At 43.4% G+C, this 20,189-nt stretch overlaps 1 protein-coding gene across 11 annotated transcripts in view; it reads right to left on the reverse strand.

The window, feature by feature from the left end:
* The window catches only part of ATF1 (activating transcription factor 1), a 61,745-nt gene that overhangs the window by 40,403 nt on the left and 1,153 nt on the right, over window positions 1-20,189 (reverse strand). For 5 of the 11 annotated variants that reach the window (XM_055294877.2, XM_055294872.2, XM_063610637.1 and 2 more), the window contains one exon: window positions 3,315-3,413. In XM_055294877.2, the coding sequence (XP_055150852.1) occupies window positions 3,315-3,407 (93 nt within the window). In that variant the 5' untranslated portion in view covers window positions 3,408-3,413. Of the gene's footprint in view, window positions 1-3,314; window positions 3,414-7,897; window positions 7,974-13,049; window positions 13,069-13,895; window positions 14,073-14,128; window positions 14,257-17,859; window positions 17,943-19,712; window positions 19,902-19,961; window positions 19,981-20,189 lie in introns of those variants that run through there. The other 6 variants (XM_055294874.2, XM_063610636.1, XM_055294875.2 and 3 more) reach the window with 6 other exon arrangements.

A 20,189-nucleotide genomic window follows, 5' to 3' on the forward strand; every position in this document is an offset into this window, starting at 1 on the left:
TTATGTAAAGTGCTCTATTAACAGAAAAATAAGCAAAGAAAGACTCCGCCTTATTTTTCTAGCACCATCTGGAAAAGACACTGCTATTCTTCACAGATACAGCCAAATAAGGCAGAAGGATATATCAAGCTTAAAGGATTAACCCTTTGAGTCACTGGTTTTCAAACCTTTTGGTCACAAATCCTTTCGACATTCTTAAAACTTATTGAGGACCCCCCCAAAATTATTATTTGAGTTATATTTATTAATATTTACTGTATTTAAAATTAAATTAAAAAAATTAACAGTTCATTTCAAAATACAATAACAAACATTACCATACCTATTTCCATTAATACATTTTCAAAAAAAAATTAGTGAGAGCCGGGCGCGGTGGCTCACGCCTGTAATCCCAGCACTTTGGGAGGCCGAGGCGGGCGGATCACGAGGTCAGGAGATCGAGACCATCCTGGCTAACACAGTGAAACCCCGTCTCTACTAAGAATACAAAAAATTAGCCGGGCGAGGTGGCGGGCGCCTGTAGTCCCAGCTACTCTGGAGGCTGAGGCAGGAGAATAGCGTGAACCCCGGGGGGGGCGGAGCCTGCAGTGAGCCGAGATCGTGCCACTGCACTCCAGCCTGGGCGACGGCGAGACTCTGTCTCAAAAAAAAAAAAAAAAAAAAAAAAAAAAAAAAAAATTAGTGAGAGAAATGGCATTGTTTTACATTTCTGCAAATTTCCTTAATATCTGGCTTAATAGAAAACAGCTGAAATCATCCAGGTGCAGTGGCTCATGCCTGTAATCCCAGCACTCTGGGAGGCCGAGGTGGGTGGATCATTTGAGGTCAGGAGTTCAAGACCAGCCTGGCCAATATGGTGAAACCCCATCTCTACTAAAAATACAAAAATTAGCTGGCCGTGGCGGTGGGCACCTGTATTCCCAGCTACTTGGGAGGGTGAGGCAGGCAAATCACTTGAACCCAAGAGGCAGAGGTTGCAGTGAGCCAAGATCGCACCACTGCACTCCAGCCTGGGCGACAGAGCAAGACTCCGTCTTAAAAAAAAAAAAAAAGACTGAGCGGCGTGGCTCATGCCTGTAATCTCAGCACTTTGGGAGGCCGAGGTGAGTGGATCACGAGGTCAGGAGATCGAGACCATCCTGGCTAACACAGTGAAACCCCATCTCTAGTAAAAATACAAAAAATTAGCCGGGCGTGGTGGTGGGTGCCTGTAGTCCCAGCTACTCGGGAGGCTGAGGCAGGAGAATGGCGTGAAGCCGGGAGGCGGAGGTTGCAGTGAGCCGAGATCGTGCCACTGCACTCCAGCCTGGGTGACAGAGCAAGACTCCGTCTCAAAAAAAAAAAAAAAAAAAAAAAAAAAGAACGAAAAAGAAAACAGCTGAAATCTCTTATCTGATTCTACATTATGTTATCATACATTGTTTTGGTTGAATTATATGAAGAAAATCTGCCTTCACATAGATTTGCAATTAGAAAAGATGTGTAGTGTTTTAAAAGCCTTTTCATTTAATTGTATTCTTTGATACAACAGCAAAACTCAGCAAGTTATAGTTTCTTAAAGGTTATTTGCTATGTACAGTCTGAACTTTGTGTATTGTTAACATTAAAATCTATGAGTCTCATCTTGCACTTTAAATGGCTCTTACACTCATGCATTTTTTTTTTTTTTTTTTGGAGATAGGGTCTCACTTTGTCACCCAGGCTGGAGTGCAGTGGCGTGATTATAGCTCACTGCTGCCTTGAACTCCTGGGATCAAACAATCCTCCTGCTTCAGCCAAGTAGCTGTTACTACAGGTGTTGCAGTGCCACCACACCCAGCTAATTTTTAAAACTTTTTTGGCCGGGCGCAGTGGCTCACGCCTGTAATCCCAGCACTTTGGGAGGCTGAGGTGGGTGGATCACCTGAGGTCAGGAGTTTGAGATCAGTCTGGCCAACATGGTGAAACCCCGTCTCTACCAAAAATACAAAAAATTAGCTGGGTGTGGTGGCGGGCGCCTGTAATCCCAGCTACTCGGGAGGCTGAAGCAGGAGAATCGCTTGAACCCAGGAGGCGGAGGTTGTAGTCACCCAAGATCGTGCCACTGCACTCCAGCATGAGCGACAGAGCGAGACTCCACCTTGAAAAACAAAAACAAAAACAAAGAAAACAACTCTAAATACAGTTAGGCCTCTTTATTCATGGATTCTGCATCCATGAGTTTCACATCTGTGGATTCAACCAACCACAGATGTACAGACTTTTTTTCTTGTCATACAGTATAACTATTCACATAGCATTTACATAGTATTAGGTATTAAAAGTAATCTAGAAATGATTTAAAGTACACAGGAAAATATGTAGGTTATATATAAACACCATGCCATTTTCTATCAGGGGCTTTAAGCATCACAGATCTTGGTATCTGTGGAGGTCCTGGAACCAGTCTCCCACAGATACTGAGGGATGACTATATACTTCGTTTAAAAGAAAATAAAACCAAATGATCTTGACAAGATATTTAAAGTCCACCTTCTCTTATATTTTAACATTTTATACAGTCTTTTTTGCTTGTTTTCTATTTTATTTTTTATTTATTTATTTTTATGATATGGAGTCTCGCTCTGTTGCCCAGGCTGGGGTGCAGTGGCATGGTCTGTGCTCACTGCAACCTCCATCTCCCAGGTTCAAGCGATTCTCCTGCCTCAGCCTCCCGAGTAGCTGGGATTACAGGCAACCGCCACTGCGCCCGGCTAATTTTTGTATTTTTATTAGAGACAGGGTTTCACCATGTTGGTCAGGCTAGTCTTGAACTCCTGACCTCGTGATCTGCCCGCCCTGACCTCCCAAAGTGCTAGGATTACAGGCGTGAGCCACTGTGCCTGGCCTTTGCTTGTTTTTTTTTTTTTTTTTTTAACATTAATGCCAGGTGTGGTGGCTCACACCTGTAATCCCAGCATTTTGGGAGGCCAAGGTGGGTGGATTACCTGAGGTCAGGAGTTCGAGACCAGCCTGGCCAACATGGTAAAACCCCACCTCTACTAAAAATACAAAAATACAAAAAATAGCCAGGCGTGGTGGCAGATGCCGGTAGTCCCAGCTACTTGAGAGGCTGTGGTAGGAGAACTGCTTGAACCCAGGAGGTGGAGGTTGCAGTGAGCCAAGATCATGCCAGTGCACTCCAGCCTGGGCAACTAGAGCAAAAATCTGCCTCAAAAAAAGACCCAAAAAACAAAAAACAAAATAAAACACAATAATAATCAGTCTGAAACGAGATTAATCTGCATATAAAATATTCCTAACAAGCTCAGTATTTTGGCCGGTACCTCCCTTACCTGTTGAGCAATATGAGAAATGTGAGCTCCCTGAACTGCTGAACCAGGTTGAGGTGCTGTCTCTGACGTGGTACTCTTGTGGGAATCTTCCATAATCAACTATAAGGGAGAAAAAAGTCAGTTAAAATTAAATATGATACAGAATGTTTAAAGTATACTACAAAGTCATATAAAAATCGATCATTTGGTTGCCTCAATGGAAAAGAGCTGGTAGCAATGGTATAAAGATAGAAAGGGGACTGTGCATATTCTTTAAATTTTTTGAATTTTGGCCCACAAAAACATGTTTAATAAAAGGCACATATGAACATAAATTATGATGACTACATTTGCAAATGTTATCCCACTGAAGAATGATGACAGTCTTCCTGTCTATGGACACAAACATATCTGTCTCCAGTCTAGGGAAGTTTCTAAGTGCACATATAGTTTTTTATATAGAGAATTTACTGAGTAAAAGTTGAACAAATAAATAAAACTATACCCCAGGAGGTTCTAAATAGGTTCTAGAAAACTTAGATAATCAACTTCAGGATCTGTAGGCTAGGTACGAATGACAATAAATGAGCTATGAGAGATCAAATACGGCAAACAGGGAGAGAACCACTAACAAGCTGGTAAAAGATTTAGACAGAATTTAATGTTTTTAAAGGTTACCTGGAAAGGCAAAAAAAAAAAAAAAAAAAAAGAGAAGGCTAGCCAGAAGGCATATGAAAAGATGCTCAACATCACTATTAAGGAAATGCACTGAAAACTACAATGAAATATCACCTCATACATACCCATTAGAATGGGTAATATCAAGACACAGAAAATACCAAGTGTTGGCAAAGATGTGGAGAAACTGGAACCCTTGTACACTACTGTGCTGGTGGGAATGTAAAGTGGTACAGCTATTACGGAAAACGCTATGGCAGTTCCTCAAACAAAAATAGAGCAATTTCACTTGTTGGTGTATGTATCCAGAAGAATTGAAAGCAAGGTCTCAAAGAGAAGAATATTTGTACACTTATGTTCATGGCAGCATTATTATTCATAATAGCCAAAAGGTGGAAGCAAGCCAAATATTCATCAGTGGATGAATGAATACATAAAATAGTGACTGTACATACAATGGAATATTGTTCAGCCTTAGGAAGAAACTCCTGTCACATGCTACAGCATGGATGAACCTTGAGCAAATTGTGCTAAGTCAAATAACCCAGTCATAAAAATACAAAAACTTTATGATTCCACTTATTTGACGTATCTAGAGTAGCAAAACTCCACAGAAACAGGAAATAGAATGGTGGCTATCAGGGACTAGGGGAAGCAGCAAATGGAGAGTTGCTGTTTAATGGGCATGAAAAAGTTCTGGGCTGGGCATGGTGGCTCAAGGCCATAATCCTAGCACTTTGGAAGGCCAATATGGGCGGACTGCCTGAGCTGAAGAGTTCAAGACCAGCCCTGGGCAACATGGTTTCTACTAAAATACAAAAAAAATTAGCCAGGGGTGGTGGCAAGCGCCTGTAATCCCAGCTACTTGGGAGGCTAAGGCACGAGAATTGCTTGAACCCAGGAGGCGGAGGCTGCAGTGAGTGGATTGTGCCACTGCACTCCAGCCTGAGTGACAGAGGGAGACTGTCTCAAAAAAAAAAAAAAAAAGTTCTGGGCATTGGTTGTACACACTGTGAATGTACTTAACACTATAGAACTGTACGTTTAAAAATGGTTAATATGGCCAGGCACGGTGGCTCACGCCTGTAATCTCAGCACTTTGGGAGGCTGAGGTGGGCGGGTCACGAGGTCGAGACCATCCTGGCCAACATGGTGAACCCTTGTCTCTACTAAAAATAAAAAATTAGCTGGGCGTGGTGGCAGGTGCCTGCAGTCCCAGCTACTCGGGAGGCTGAGGCAGGAGAATCATTTGAACCCGGGAAGTGGAGGCTGCAGTGAGCCGAGATCGCACCACTGCACTCCAGCCTAGTGACAGAGCGAGACTCCCTCTAAAAAAAAAAAAAAAAAAAAAGGTTAAAATGGCCAGGTGTGGTGGCTCACGCCCATAATCCCAACACATTGGGAGGCTGAGTCACAAGAATCACGTGAGCCCAGGAGTTTGAGACCAGACCTGGCAACATAGTGAGAGCCCATCTCTACAAAAAATAAAAAATTAGCTGGGCATGGTAGTATGCTCCTGTAGTCTCAGCTACTCAGGAGGATGAGGCGAGAGGATTGCTTCAGCCCAGGAGTCAAGGCTGCGGTGAACTGAGATCACACTACCGCACTCCAGCCTTGTCTCAAAAAAAAAAAAAAAAAGATAGTAAATTCCACGTTACGAAAAAAAAGATAGTAAATTCCACGTTACGTGTAATTTCTCCACAATTAGAGAGAGGGCAGCTAGGTAGCTGCCCCTTGGCTTCACTGAATTAATAACTGTGGAGTTTAGGCCTACATATTTTCTTCTTCCTTTTTTCTAAATCAGAAGACTTTTTTTTTTTTTTTTTGAAACAGGGTCTCATACTGTTGCCCAGGCTGGAGTGTAGTGGTGCAACCTCGGCTCACTGCAGCCTTGACCTTGCAGGCTCAACCCATCCTTCCACCTCAGCCTCCGGAGCAGCTGGGACTACAGGTGCATACCACAATGCCTGGTTAATTTTGGGGGGATCTTTTCTGTACAGATGGGGTTTTGCCATGTTGCCCAGGCTGGTCTTGAATGCCTAGGCTCAAGTAATTACTGTCTGCCTCGGCCTCCCAAAGTGCTGGGATTACAGGTGTAAGTCACCATGCCCAGCCCAAATTCATTTTTAACAACTGAATTGAAGCTATTGTTTGTTTTTAGTCAATGGAAAAAAGCATGAAATCGCTTCAGACAGAAAGTAGTTTAAAAGTTTTCCCTCGAATACATCACTAGTCTTTTTCTTCTTACATGGAAAATACACAATAGAAAGAAAAAAGGATGACAGATATTAATCACAATATTGTCTAGTTTCTTTTAGTCTTCTATTTCCACAACTTCTTAAAGTCATAACCATACTACATGTACTACTCTGTATCCTGTTTTCATTTATCATACATATTTTCTGGGTTTTAAATAGAAATATATTTAAAGGCTACATAGGCTGGGCAGTGTGGCTCACGCCTGTAATCCCAGCATTTTGGGAGGCCCAGGTGGGCAGATCATCTGAGGTCAGGAGTTCGAGATCAGTCTGGCCATCACGGTGAAACCCCATCTCTACTAAAATTACAAAAAATTAGCTGGGTATGGTGTTGCATGCCTGTAATCCCAGCTACTCAGCAGGAGAATCACTTGAACCCAGGAGACGGAGGTTGCAGTAAGCTGGGATTGCCCACTGCCCTCCAGCCTGGGCAACAGAGCCAGACTCCATCTCAAAAATAAATAAATAAAGGCTTCATAATACAGCATCCAGGGAATGTGGATAAATTGTATTTTTTACCAAAACAATACTGTCACGAACATCTTTGGTGTATAAACCTTTTTCTGTAATTAAGATTTTTTTCTGTAAGTTCCAAAAAAGAGAATTACTTAATGTAAGGGAATTACATAAGAAATATTTAAAGTTTTCTGAATGAATTATAGTTTATCAAAAGCACATAAGCAATAGAAATTTTTTAAAAATAATTGATAGGTAAAAAATATACATTGTTTCATATTTCTTTAATTCTCCATTAGTTGTGTGAGTTATCCGGTCATATCATTTGTCCATCCATTTACCAGAGTCTCAAGTGTTTTCCTTCTTTTTTTTTTTTTTTTAAGACAGGGTGTTGCTCTGTGACCCTGGCTGGAGCGCAGTAGTGTGATCAAAGCTCACTGCAGTCTCAATCTGCTGGGCTCAAGTGATCCTCACACCTCAGCCTCCCAAGTAGCTGGGACCACAGGCATGCACCACCATATCGGGCTAATTAAAAAAAAATTTTTTTTTCTTTTTTGAGACAGAGTCTCACTCTGTCGCCCAGGCTGGAGTGCAGTGGCACGATCTCAGCTCACTGCAAGCTCCGTCTCCCGGGTTCACGCCATTCTCCCTCCTGCCTCAGTCTCCCAAGTAGCTGGGACTACAGGCGCCCACCACCATGCCCAGCTAATTTTTTGTATTTTTAGTAAAGATGGGGTTTCACTGTGTTAGCCAGGATGGTCTCGATCTCCTGACCTCGTGATCCGCCCGCCTCGGCCTCCCAAAGTGCTGGGATTACAGGCGTGAACCACCGTGCCCGGCCTAATTTTTAAAATTTTTTGTGGAGATGAGGTTTTGGCCTTGAACTCCTGAGCTCAAACGATCCACCCACCTTGGCCTCCTAAAGTGTTGCAATTACAGGCATCAGCCACACTGGCCAATTCAGTGCTTTTTAATCTACACTAATACAAGGTAATCCCACAGACTAATATACAAACAGAAAAGACAAAATCATGTACCTTCTGCAAATATCTCTACTAAAAATACCTTTTAAATACTCCACTTCAGAAGATATAAATTAGAATATAGAGCAAAGAAGAAAAAAGATGTAATCCTAAAGCACTGAAACTACAAAAGAGTTTTTATAATCTTGTTAATTACTAGAAATGATACTTTTGTTTTGCTCTGACTCACTGATTTTCTCCCTCCATAACAATATCCTTAAGAATTCCTACTTCTCCATCCTGGACAACGTAGCAAGACCTCGTCTCTACAAAAAAAAAAAAAAATTTAATTAGCATGGTGTGGTGGCGCATGCCTGTGGTCCCAGATACTGCAGGAGGTGGGGGTGCTGGAGAGGGGGGTGCCCACTGATACTGGAGGATCACTTGAGCCCAGGAGGTTGAGGTTGCAGTGGGCCATGATCATGCCACTAACATTCCAGCATGGGTGACAGTAAGACCCTGTTTCAGAAAAGTAAGATACATTCCTTCTTCTAATAGAAACTAATATGATCAACAAAAAAACACACATATCAACAGTAAAAGCCACTATAATCAGCAAGTAACATTTTGGACAATAATTATAACCACCTTTCCTACAAAAAAGATAACTAACAGAGTGCATACTTGTAATTCCAGCTACTTAGGAGGCTGAAGCAGGAGGATTGCTTGAGTCCCCCAGGAGTTCGAGATCAGCCTGGGGAACACAGAGAAAGCCCATCATCTCAATTAAAAAAAAAAAAAAGATAACATATTTTCCATTATTGTATACATGAAGAATCAACATATCAAATAAAGCTCTTGGCCCGGCACGGTGGCTCACGCCTGTAATCCCAGCACTTTGGGAGGCTGAGGCGGGCAGATCACAAGGTCAGGAGATCGAGACCAACCTGTGAATGGTGAAACCCCGTCTCTACTAAAAATACAAAAAATTAGCCGGGTGTGGTGGCGGGCGCCTGTAGTCCCAGCTACTCAGGAGGCTGAGGAGGAAGAATGGTGTGAACCTGGGAGGCGGAGCTTGCAGTGAGCCGAGATCATGCCACTGCACTCCAGCCTGGGCGACAGAGCAAGACTCCGTCTAAAAAAAAAAAAAAAAAAAAAAAAAACAAAGCTCTTTTTTCCAAAATAAAAAATGTTATAGTTTCATCTCATAAACAACAGTACATACTCTTTTACTGATGTTATCAGAATGTAACCTTTATTTGTTCACTTTTTTAAAGCTATTATTTCTAAAATTGAGGTTAAGATTAACAATGTGTTAAAAACTTGTTCAATACAGAATAAATTTTATATGTACAAATGCTTTTTCTGTAAAAATAAAGTAAGCCCCCAGTTAGCATATATAAGCTTAACAGGAGATAACCCAAAATCAGGCAGAAACAAGGGAGTAGTGAAACACCGCTTCCAATGCACCATCAATGGGAATAGAGGGAACTGAGAAATCTTGGTGGGCTGAGATCTTGCTGACATAGAGAATGTCAGGGAAGGCAGGGCCCTTTTAAGAAAACTTGCAGCCGGGCACAGAGGATCACGCCTGTAATCCCAACACTTTGGGAGGCCGAGGTGGGTGGAACACCTGAGGTCAGGAGTTCAAGACCAGCCTGGCCAACATGGAGAAACCCCATCTCTACTAAAAATAAAAAAGAAATTAGCCAGGCATGGTGGCGCACGCCTGTAATTCCAGCTACTCGGGAGGGTGAGACAGGAGAATTGCTTGAACCCAGGAAGCGGAGGTTGCAGTGAGCTGAGATAATGCCAACACATTCCAGCCTGGCAACAAGAGTGAAACTCCATCTCCAAAAAAAGAAAAAAGAAAAGAAAACTTGCAAAGAAAGAAACATTATAGCCGGGTGCGGTGACTCACGCTTGTAATCCCAGCACTTTGGGAGGCCGAGGCGGGCGGATCACGAGGTCAGGAGATCGAGACCACAGTGAAACCCCGTCTCTACTAAAAATACAAAAAAAAAAAATTAGCCGGGCGTGGTGGCGGGCGCCTGTAGTCCCAGCTACTCGGAGAGGCTGAGGCAGGAGAATGGCATGAACCCGGGAGGCGGAGCTTGCAGTGAGCCGAGATTGCGCCACTGCACTCCAGCCTGGGCGACAGAGCGAGACTCCGTCTCAAAAAAAAAAAAAAAAGAAAAGAAACATTATACGCTAGGCAATAAACTAAGAGCTTTTGAAGCTCAACATTACTGATCATTAGAGAAATGTAAATCAAAACCGCAATGAGATACCATCTCACATCAGTCAAATGGCGATTACTGGCCTGGCGCAGTGGCTCACACCTGTAATCCCAGCACTTTGGGAGACCGAGGCGGGCAGATCACTTGAAGTCAGGAGCTTGAGACCAGCCTGGCCAACATGGCAAAACCCCATTTCTACTAAAAATACAAAAATTAGCCGGGCGTAATGGCGGGCACCTGTAGTCCCAGCTACTTGGAAGGCTGAGGCAGGAGAATCGCCTGAACCCAGGAGGCGGAGAGGATGCAGTGAACAGAAATCACACCACTGCACTCCAACGTGGGCAAGAGAGCAAGACTCAGTCTCAAGAAAAAAAATAGCCGGCATCATGGGTGACTGTGGTCCCAGCTACTTGGGAGGCTGCCCAGGAGGCGGAGGTTGTAGTGAGCCAAGATTGTGCCACTGCACCCCAACGTGGGCAACAGAATAAGACCCAGTCTCAAGAAAAAACAAAAAAAATTGCCAGCATCGTGGGTGACTGTGGTCCCAGCTACTCGGGAGGCTACCCAGGAGGTGGAGGTTGTAGTGAGCCAAGATTGTGCCACCACACTCTAACCTGGGCAATAGAATGAGACTTTGTCTCAAAAAAAAAAAAAAAAAAGAATGGCAATTAAAAAGTCAACAGATGTTGGCGAGGTTTGGAGAATAAGGAATGCTTTTACATTGTTGGTGGGAGTGTAAATTAGTTCAACCATTATGGAAGACAGTGCAGCAATTTCTCAAAGACCTAGAGGTAGAAATACCACTTGACCCAGCAATACCATTACTGGTATATACCCAAAGGAATATAAATCATTCTATTATAAAGATACATGCACACATAATGTTCACTGCAGCACTATTCACAATAGCAAAGACATGGAATCAACCCATATGCCCATCAGTGATAGACTGGATAAAGAACATGTACATATACATCATGGAACACTATGCAGCCATAAAAAGGAAAGAGATAATGTCCTCTGCAGGGTCATGGACGGAGCTGGAAGCTGTTATCCTCAGCAAACTAACAAAGGAACAGAACATCAAACACTGCATGTTCTCACTTATAAGTAGGAGCTGAATGATGAGAACACGGGGACACACGGTGGGAGAACAACACACACTGGGGCCTGTGGAGGAGGGTGCGGGGGGAAGGGAGAGCATCAGGAAGAATAGCTAATGGACGCTGTGCTTAATACCTAAGTGATGGGTTGTTCTGTGCAGCAAACTACCATGGCGCATGTTTACCTATGTAATAAACCTGCACATCCTGTGCATGTACCCTGGAACTTAAAAGTTGAAGGAAAAAAAAAAGGCTAGGCACACTCCAGCCTGGGTAACAAAGTGAGACAGCCGTCTCTTAAAATAAAAGAGAGAGAGAGAGAGAGAAATATATTTAGACAGTTACCTCACCCCAGCTTTAGAAATGGGGCAACTTGGCCAGGCACAGTGGGTCACACCTGTAATCCCAGAACTTTGGGAGGCCGAGGTGGGAGGATCACTTGAGGTCAGGAGTTCGAGACCAACCTGACCAACATGGTGAAACTCAGTCTCTACTAAAACTGCAAAATAGGCCAGGGGTGGTGGCACATGCCTATAATCCCAGCTACCTGGAAGGCTGAGGAAGGAGAATCGCTTAAACCCAGGAGGCGCAGGTTGCAGTGAGCCAAGATCATGCCATTGCATTCTAGCCTGGGCAACAAGAGTGAAACTCCATCTCAAAAAAGAAAAAAAAAAAAAAAAAGGAATGGAGCAATTCAGGCACAACGAAACTTGCAAAAATACAGCCAAGTGCGGTGGCTCATTCCTGTAATCCCAGCACTTTGGGAGACAGAGGCAATAGGATCGCTTGAGCCCAGGAGTTTGAGAACAATCTGAGCAACACAGTGAGATGCTATTGTTACAGGACGGGGTCCCGATCCAGACCCCAACAGAGGGTTCTTGGATCTCGCACAAGAAATAATTCAGGTCAAGTCCACAGTGTGAAGTAAAAGCAAGTTTATTAAGAAAGTAAAGGGCCGGGCGCAGTGGCTCACGCCTGTAATCCCAGCACTTTGGGAGGCCAAGGCGGGCGGATCATGAGGTCAGGAGATCAAGACCATCCTGGCTAACATGGTGAAACCCCATTTCTACTAAAAATACAAAAAAAATTAGCCGGGTGTGGTGGTGGGCGCCTGTATTCCCAGCTACTCAGGAGGCTGAGGCAGGAGAATGGTGTGAACCCGGGAGGCGGAGTTTGCAGTGAGCCGAAATCGCACCACTGCACTCCAGCCTGGGCAATAGAGTGAGACTCTGTCTCAAAAAAAAAAAAAAAAAAAAAGTAAAGGAATAAAAGAATGGCTACTCCATAGACAGAGCAGCCCCGAGGGCTGCTGGTTGTCCATTTTTATGGTTATTTGTTGATGATATGCTAAACAAGGGGTGGATTTTTCATGCCTCCCCTTTTTAAACCATACAGAGTAACTTCCTGACTTTGCCACGGCATTTGTGAACTGTCATGGCGCTTGTGGGAGAATAGCAGTGACGACGACCAGAGGTCACTCTCGTGGCCATTTTAGTTTTGGTGGGTTTTGGCTGGCTCCTTTACTGCAACTGTTTTATCATCAAGGTCTTTATGACCTGTATTTTGTGCTGACCTCCTATCTCATCCCGTGACTTAGAATGCCTTAACCATCTGGGAACGCAGGCCAGTAGGTTTTAGCCTCATTTTACCCAGCCTGTTTAAGATGAACTTGCTCTGGTTCACACGCCTCTGACATTCCCCCCCTCTAAAAGAACCGTTAATCCTAAGGGTTGCAGAGGGACGAAGATCCATCTTCCATAACTTCTTCAGGCTAAATAGGGGCAATGATATTCCTGCCTGCCTATGAGGGTCTCTTGCATTCAGGGTAAAAAGGAGCTCAGTCAGAAAGCATCAGTATGGTAAGGTTCATTCATAACTCAAGTTTCGACAAAAGGTGTTATCTGGAAAATTAGTAAGAAAACATTCAGTAAGCTTGTCCTGTATTCCTACGCAAAAAGTATAACAGCAATATATTCCACAAGAGTAAAGCAAAATAGGCTGGGTACAGTAGCTCACACCTGTAATCCAGCACTTTGGGAGGCCGAGGCGGGTGGATTACCTGAGGTCAGGAGTTCGAGGCCAGCCTGGCCAACACAGTGAAACCCTATCTCTACTAAAAATACAAAAGTTAGCTAGGCGTTGTGATGTGTGCCTGCTAATTCCAGCTACTTGAGAGGCTGAGGCAGGAGAATCGCTTGAACCCAGGAGGCGGTGGCCACAGTGAGCCAAGATGGTGCCACTGCAGTCCAGCCTGGGTGACAGAACAAGACTCTGTCCCAAAAAGAAAGAGAGAAAAAAAAGAGTAAAGCAAAATAAGTTATTCCAAGTAAACTAAATTAGAAGACTTTTCATGAACCGGGCAACTGTTGGAACTAAGCTGATATTGGGTTGTTAGTCAATTGTAATGTGCCCAGAATTAGAATACTGATCCAGATTTTTAAATTACCCATCCCTCTTGTTTCCTCTGAGCAACAATTAGAGATTATTGGTTGGTTTACAAGAATATGCAGGGTTAGCCTAAATTGCAGAAACAAACTTAAAAACAATTAATGAGACCAGAATTTAATAACAAGTGAACCATAGTTTTTGAAACATAGTATTTCTCTCTCCAGTTTCCCATTTTTACTAAAGACAAATTATGGTAAGACTGATTTGCTTTATTATACTTGGCCTGATTGTTGGTATAAAGTGCAGCAAGAATAATAATTTTCCACACAGGCTTTTTAATTGGCTTTGATGGGACTCTGTTTCATAAGGAATCTCAGATAAGACTTTTTTAAAAGCTGAGCCCTGACATAGGTTTGTACCCTTAAATACCTGTAAGTTGGGTAAATTTCTCTCCTTTTGAGGTCCCAAGATAACTTGGGGCTCCTCGACAGGTGAGAAAGTGACATTCTTTACTTACCATAGGTCAGAAACCCTGTACAGGCACTGTGTAGGCAAGGTATGAGGCCAGTTCCCCAAAGGGCTTTTATTGGCTCTACAAGTCAAGTTTGATTCCTTAAAGAAAAGCACACCATTCCAGTCAAAGCCTTGGTAAAATAAACACTTTCTCCAATTCTATCCTGTTACAAAAGAAAACAGATTCTTATTGCACTTATGCAAATAACTACATTGCCATAAGTTAAGAATACTCACAACTAGTTTCTAAATTCTGGAGAAATCTGATATAGAAAAACAAACATGCTCCAAATTTCGTTCACGGCAGTATACTTTACTCAATTGCTACAAACTGTAAATAGCTCAAATGAAAAGTTTCCTTGACTCTGAAAAACAAAACAAAGGATCAGCAGCATTTTAATCAAAGTTAAAAAGATTACTTCAGTTTTCTATTGGTTCAGTTGATTCAATTAACTCATGTTTCATTTGATATTCATGAACATTCTAGCTCTTCATGAGTTCTGAAAGTTGTTTCCTCTATTCTAATGTTACAATTTCCAAAGTTATTAGAAACCTGCATTTAAGAACACCTGCTAGAGTTCTATAGCTGATTATAAATCATCTTCTAAACAGGATTAAAACAAGACAACAATTGTCTGTGGATGATAAAAAGTTTTAGGAGAGCCACTATTAAAGCCAGAAATGATAAGGAAATTTGGTTACTTCTGTGGCACGCAATATTTTGCATAACAATTATAATTATTAATAATATACACTAAATCATATTAGAATTATAGGAGTTTCCCATAACTTTGGAACATATACCAATAATACAGTTATGTAAATATAATCCAAAGAAAGCAAAACACCATTTGACATTTGATAATGCTTCCTGTATGATTTTTTTTTTTTTTTTGAGATGGAGTCTCGCTCTGTCACCCAGGCTGGATGGAGTGCAGTGGTGCAATCTCAGATCACTGCAACCTCCCCCTCCCGGGTTCAAGCGCTTCTCCTGCCTCAGCCTCTCGAGTAGCTGTGACTACAGGTGTGCACTACCATGCCCGGCTAACTTTTGTATTTTTTGATAGAGATGGGGTTTCACCATGTTGGCCAGGCTGGTCTCAAACTCCTAACCTCAGGTGATCCACCCACCTTGACCTCCCAAAGTGCTGGGATTACAGGTTTGAGCCACTGTGCCCAGCCAACTTAGAACAATTATTTAACTCTTTAGCCAAAAAAACCCCACATTTCCATGCCTTCTTATAATCTTTACCAAAAGTACATTCTATTTTCCTTACTACACATCTTACATGTAAAACTGTCTCTTCAATAGTCTCAGTTACATGTTCCAACTTTAACTTTTAGCGACTTTTACTTTTGGTGAAAACCCTAGTTAGTAAGCAATTTTAATTATGTACTAGCCTAGCCTAGGACACACCAGGCAGAAGTGCAGATAAGAGCTGACTCTCCAGCACAGCTTAGGGGCATGGCTAACTCCACATGTCCCCAGGCCTTATCTAGAATCGAATGGCTTTAAGGTAGGGTAAATTGAACAATTTTTAAAAGTCAAAGAAACAGTTAATGACCTTAAATCATTTAACAAACTTAATATCTGGCCTGCATAATTAAGACTAATGTTTTTATCAATTTTAAAGATGTGTTTATTTCCTAAAGATTACTAAAGTTACATGAACTAACAGGCATTAATTTTTATTTTGCTTTCAAAATATTTGATTTAAATGTTTTTGTTTAAGCCGATTAATCAGAGCTCTTTTATATAAATATTACACACAACACCTATACAGCTACACAGAAAGACAAAAGATGATTAAAGTGGTTGTAAGATTTTTCATTTGTGGCCGGGCGCGGTGGCTCACGCTTGTAATCCCAGCACTTTGGGAGGCCGAGACAGGTGGATCACGAGGTCAGGAGATCGAGACCACGGTGAAACCCCGTCTCTACTAAAAATACAAAAAAATTAGCCGGGCGTGGTGGCGGGCGCCTGTAGTCCCAGCTACTCGGAGAGGCTGAGGCAGGAGAATGCCGTGAACCCAGGAGGCGGAGCTTGCAGTGAGCCGAGATTGCGCCACTGCACTCCAGCCTGGGCGACAGAGTGAGACTCCGTCTCAAAAAAAAAAAAAAAAAAAAAAAAAAAAGATTTTTCATTTGCCAGTTTTTAAGTTTCTTAATTGGATTAATGGCTTCGGGGTGGAGCCCTTGGAAGAACAGGGCCAGGAAAGGGGTCTCTGGTGCCTCTTGTTTTTCCCAAGGAGTCCAGGCTGTTAAAGCTTGAATATCCGCTTTTAATTAAACTGATTTTAACCACAGCACTCTTTAATAAAGTCCTTTTAGAAGTTTTTATGCCAAACGGCTGGTATTAATGGCTTTTGAACTTTATCAAAGGTAACCTCCCAGGTGCTTAGAAAAAGGAAAATATAAGACAGTTCACAGAGGAGAAGAGAATAGACAAAGTCACGCAGATATTAAACCAGAAACGACTTACTTCCTAGGTGGGGTTATTGAACCTGGACTGTTGCCATGAAAGTGCAAAAGGTGGCCGGGTGCGGTGGCTCATGCCTGTAATCCCATCACTTTAGGAGGCTGAGGCAGGTGGATCACCTGAGGTCGGGAGTTCGAGACCAGCCTGCCCAATATGATAAAACCTCATCTCTACTAAAAATACAAAAATTAGCTGGGCGTGGTGGCACACACCTGCAATCCTAGCTACTTGGGAGGCTGAGGCAGGCAAATCACTTGAACTCGGGACGCGGAGGTTGCAGTGAGCTGAGATTGCACCACTGCACTCCAGCCTGGGCGACAGAGCAAGACTCCATCTCAAAAAAAAAAAAAAAGAAAGAAAGTGCAAAAGCTTAGCTACTGAGCTACAGCACAAGCACAGGGCAGTCTCTGTTCACTTTCCCAGAAGGAGTCTAGAGTAGTTAATTTTGAGCTTATAAAGGGCTTTTAGCTATTTAATATGATTTTTAGAGCTAACTATGACATGAACCCTGAAATTCCTGTTCCCTGAAGGTGGGGACCAAAAGAAAGTACCACTACATGGTTAAAAGGTCAAGCTCCCAAGGACATAAAACAAGGTGGAGACTTCATCCAATCTTTTATTTGTTACAGGGACCTGCAGCCAAGTATGTTACTGACCAGCTTGCTGGGTCGTCTTGAAAAGCGAGCTTACAGGTGTTCTTTTTTTTTTTTTTTTTTTGAGATGGAGATGGAGTCTTGCTCTGTTGCCAGGCTGGAGTGCAGTGGCACAATCTCGGCTCACTGCAACCTCCGCCTCCCGGGTTCAAGTGATTCTCCTGCCTCAGCCTCCCGAGTAGCTGGGACCACAGGCGCACGCCAACACACCCTGCTAATTTTGTATTTTTAGTAGAGATGGGGTTTCACCATGTTGGCCAGGATAGTCTCCATCTCCTGACCTCATGATCCACTTACAGGTGTTCTAAGCTTGTGTTTTATCCTACAGTACCCTTTGACACAGAAAAATGAATTCAAAGCACAAAATACACCAGCTTAAGACTAGCCTTAGAATTCTTTTTCACATTACTCAAAACTTTACAGAGGAGATAAACACTGATTTATTGATTTATTGATTTATTGATTTTGAGACAGAGTCTGGCTCTGTCACCCAGGCTGGAGTACAATTGCGTGATCTCAGCTCAGTGCAAGCTCTGCCTCCCGGGTTCAAGCAATTCTCCTGCCTTAGCCTCCCAAGTAGCTAGGACTACAGGCACACGTGCCTCCACACCCGGCTAATTTTTTGTATTTTTAGTAGAGACAGGGTTTCACCATGTTGGCCATGGCTGGTCTCAAACTCCTGACCTCAGAGGATCCACCAACCTCAGCCTCCCAAAGTGCTGGGATTACAGGCCTGAGCCACCATGCCAGACTGATTTTTTTTTTTTTAAACCATTCACTTAGCCATTTGTACAGTGAGAGAGAAGCCAGAAATCTGACTGGTAATACATTCTTACCCTTCTGCCAGCATCCCAGGCTTCCGGGTTCCCTTTCCCTTAGTGGTCCTAGTGTTCAAGCTTGCGGCATCATTGCCCTGGGGGCCAAGCCGTATCATAAAGGAAAATTATCTTTTTTTCATTCTGGCCAGAGCAAAATACGTGTGATAAAGACATTAGCCACTCCGCTTAGCACCCAATATCAAACTAGCAAGGCTTAAATTTGCCCCCAGATGGGCCTGTCATCTTTAATTCAACCTCCAACTTGGAGTTTCAACATGTGAACTCTAGGCAAGATGGTTGCCCTGAGTAATAGAAAAGATAAGAAACGCAAAGTAGAGAAGAAAAGTATTGCCTGTGGCAGGGTGGGGAAGCTGAAGAGCTTAGGGAGGCCAGAGGAAAGACCCACTCACTGCAGCCGACAATGAAAACTTCAGGCGGCCGCTTGTCCGTAGCAAAGGGACCTTTTCCAGCAGTCCCATCAGCTCTCAAGATTCCCCTTTTAGGGAGGAAAAAGCTCCCCATGTCCCACGATCCTGTTCATGCCTAACCCTGTCACCCACAGTCATCAGCAAAGAGCGCAAGGCAGATTAATCCAAAGAGAACAGCAGTTAACATCCCATAGTGCCAAACCTGTTCTTAGCTGAGAGGGACTTACCTGAGAGAGACTCTAACTCCCTAAATCTTGGAAGGGCCTCCAACCCAAGGTCGGTCAAGCTTAAGCATCCTTGCCTTTTATTAAGAGGGGCCTCTAACTCACTGTCTTAGGAGAGACTCCTAGACATAAATACTGGGTTTCCACACTATAGCCGCTTCTGTGGCCACCACAAATACGTTACAGGACCCCTACACTTACCCAAAGGTTGGGTCAGGATTTAACTATAGTCCCTTTGTGGTCGCCAGAAATATGTTAACAGGACAGGCGTCCCGATCCAGACCCCAAGTGAGGGTTCTTGGATCTCACGCAAGAAATAATTCAGGGCAAGTCCACAGTGCGATGTAAAAGTAACATTATGAAGAAAGTAAAGGAATAAAAAGAATGGCTACTCCATAGACAGAGCAGCCCCGAGGGCTGGTTACCCATTTTTACTGTTATTTCTCAATGATATGCTAAACAAGGGGGTGGATTGTTCACGCCTCCCCTTTTTAGACCATATAGGGTAACTTCCTGACATTGCCATGGGATTTGTAAATGGCGCTGATGGGAGTGTAGCAGAGAGGATGACCAGAGGTCACTCTTGTGGCCATTTCAGTTTGGGCCGGCTTCTTCACTGCAACCTGTTTTATTAGCAAGGTCTTTATGACCTGTATTTTGTGCTGACTTGTCTCATCCTGTGACTTAGAATGTCTTAACTGTCTGGGAATGCAGCCCAGTAGGTTTCAGCCTCATTTTACCCAGCTCCTGTTTAAGATGGAGTTGCTCTAGTTCACACGCCTCTGACACCATCTCTATTTAAAAAAAAAAAAAAAAAAACTGGCAAAGATAGCACACCCTATATTTAAAGTCAGAAGGGACTGCCACCTGCTGGTGATCGGGTAGGAATGGACAGACAGCTCACAGACCAAACCTAACCCTAAAAGATAACGGCGAGTATTAAAGAGCTAACACATTCGACTTTCGGGAAACAGTATTGATTCTAATTAAGACACGGAGGTAACTGCATATGATAAACTCCAAAGAAAAAAGAGCATTTTAGAAGAACGCATTTCTATGGGTGCAGGAAATCAACATGGCACATGGATACATATGTAACAAACCTGCACATTGTGCACATGTACCCTAAAACCCTAAAGTATAATAAAAAAAAAAAGAAGAAGAACGCATTTCTGTTAACAAAAACCTCAGGTTAAAATGCATTCTGCGACATAAATACCTACGAACTCATTACAGGTGAGGCCAGTTTGACAAAGATGCCTGCCAGATCCACGCCGAGCTTCTGAAGCCTAAAGGTTCTCAAACACTACCACTTGCCCAGTCAATGCTCTTCAAAACACTAACGCCACAACCAGACGTTCACATTACAATCATTTCAAAGCGATTCAGCCGCCCGCTGCACGGCGTCGATGGAAGTGACAAATGCCGGGCTTCGTTTTATGACACACAAGATCAAAGAGAAAGTCACCCTCGGCTGGGTCGCCCATCCAGAAGGGAACAGACGCCCTCGTGTCACTCCTAGCCAGGGGGAAAGCCGCCTACTGTCCCCACTCTGTCCCCGCTGCCAGGCGCATCTCTCCAGGACTGTCTGGGGCGTGCGCGATGCCCGTGCGTCGCTTGCCCGCTAGACTGCAAGCTCCAGGAGGGTAAGGGGCGCGCCTCTTCCCTCAGGGTCGCCAGCGCCGACGCGCTTCGA

Source organism: Symphalangus syndactylus, chromosome 10 (assembly GCF_028878055.3).
Source record: "Symphalangus syndactylus isolate Jambi chromosome 10, NHGRI_mSymSyn1-v2.1_pri, whole genome shotgun sequence".
Taxonomy (NCBI): Eukaryota; Metazoa; Chordata; class Mammalia; order Primates; family Hylobatidae; genus Symphalangus; species Symphalangus syndactylus.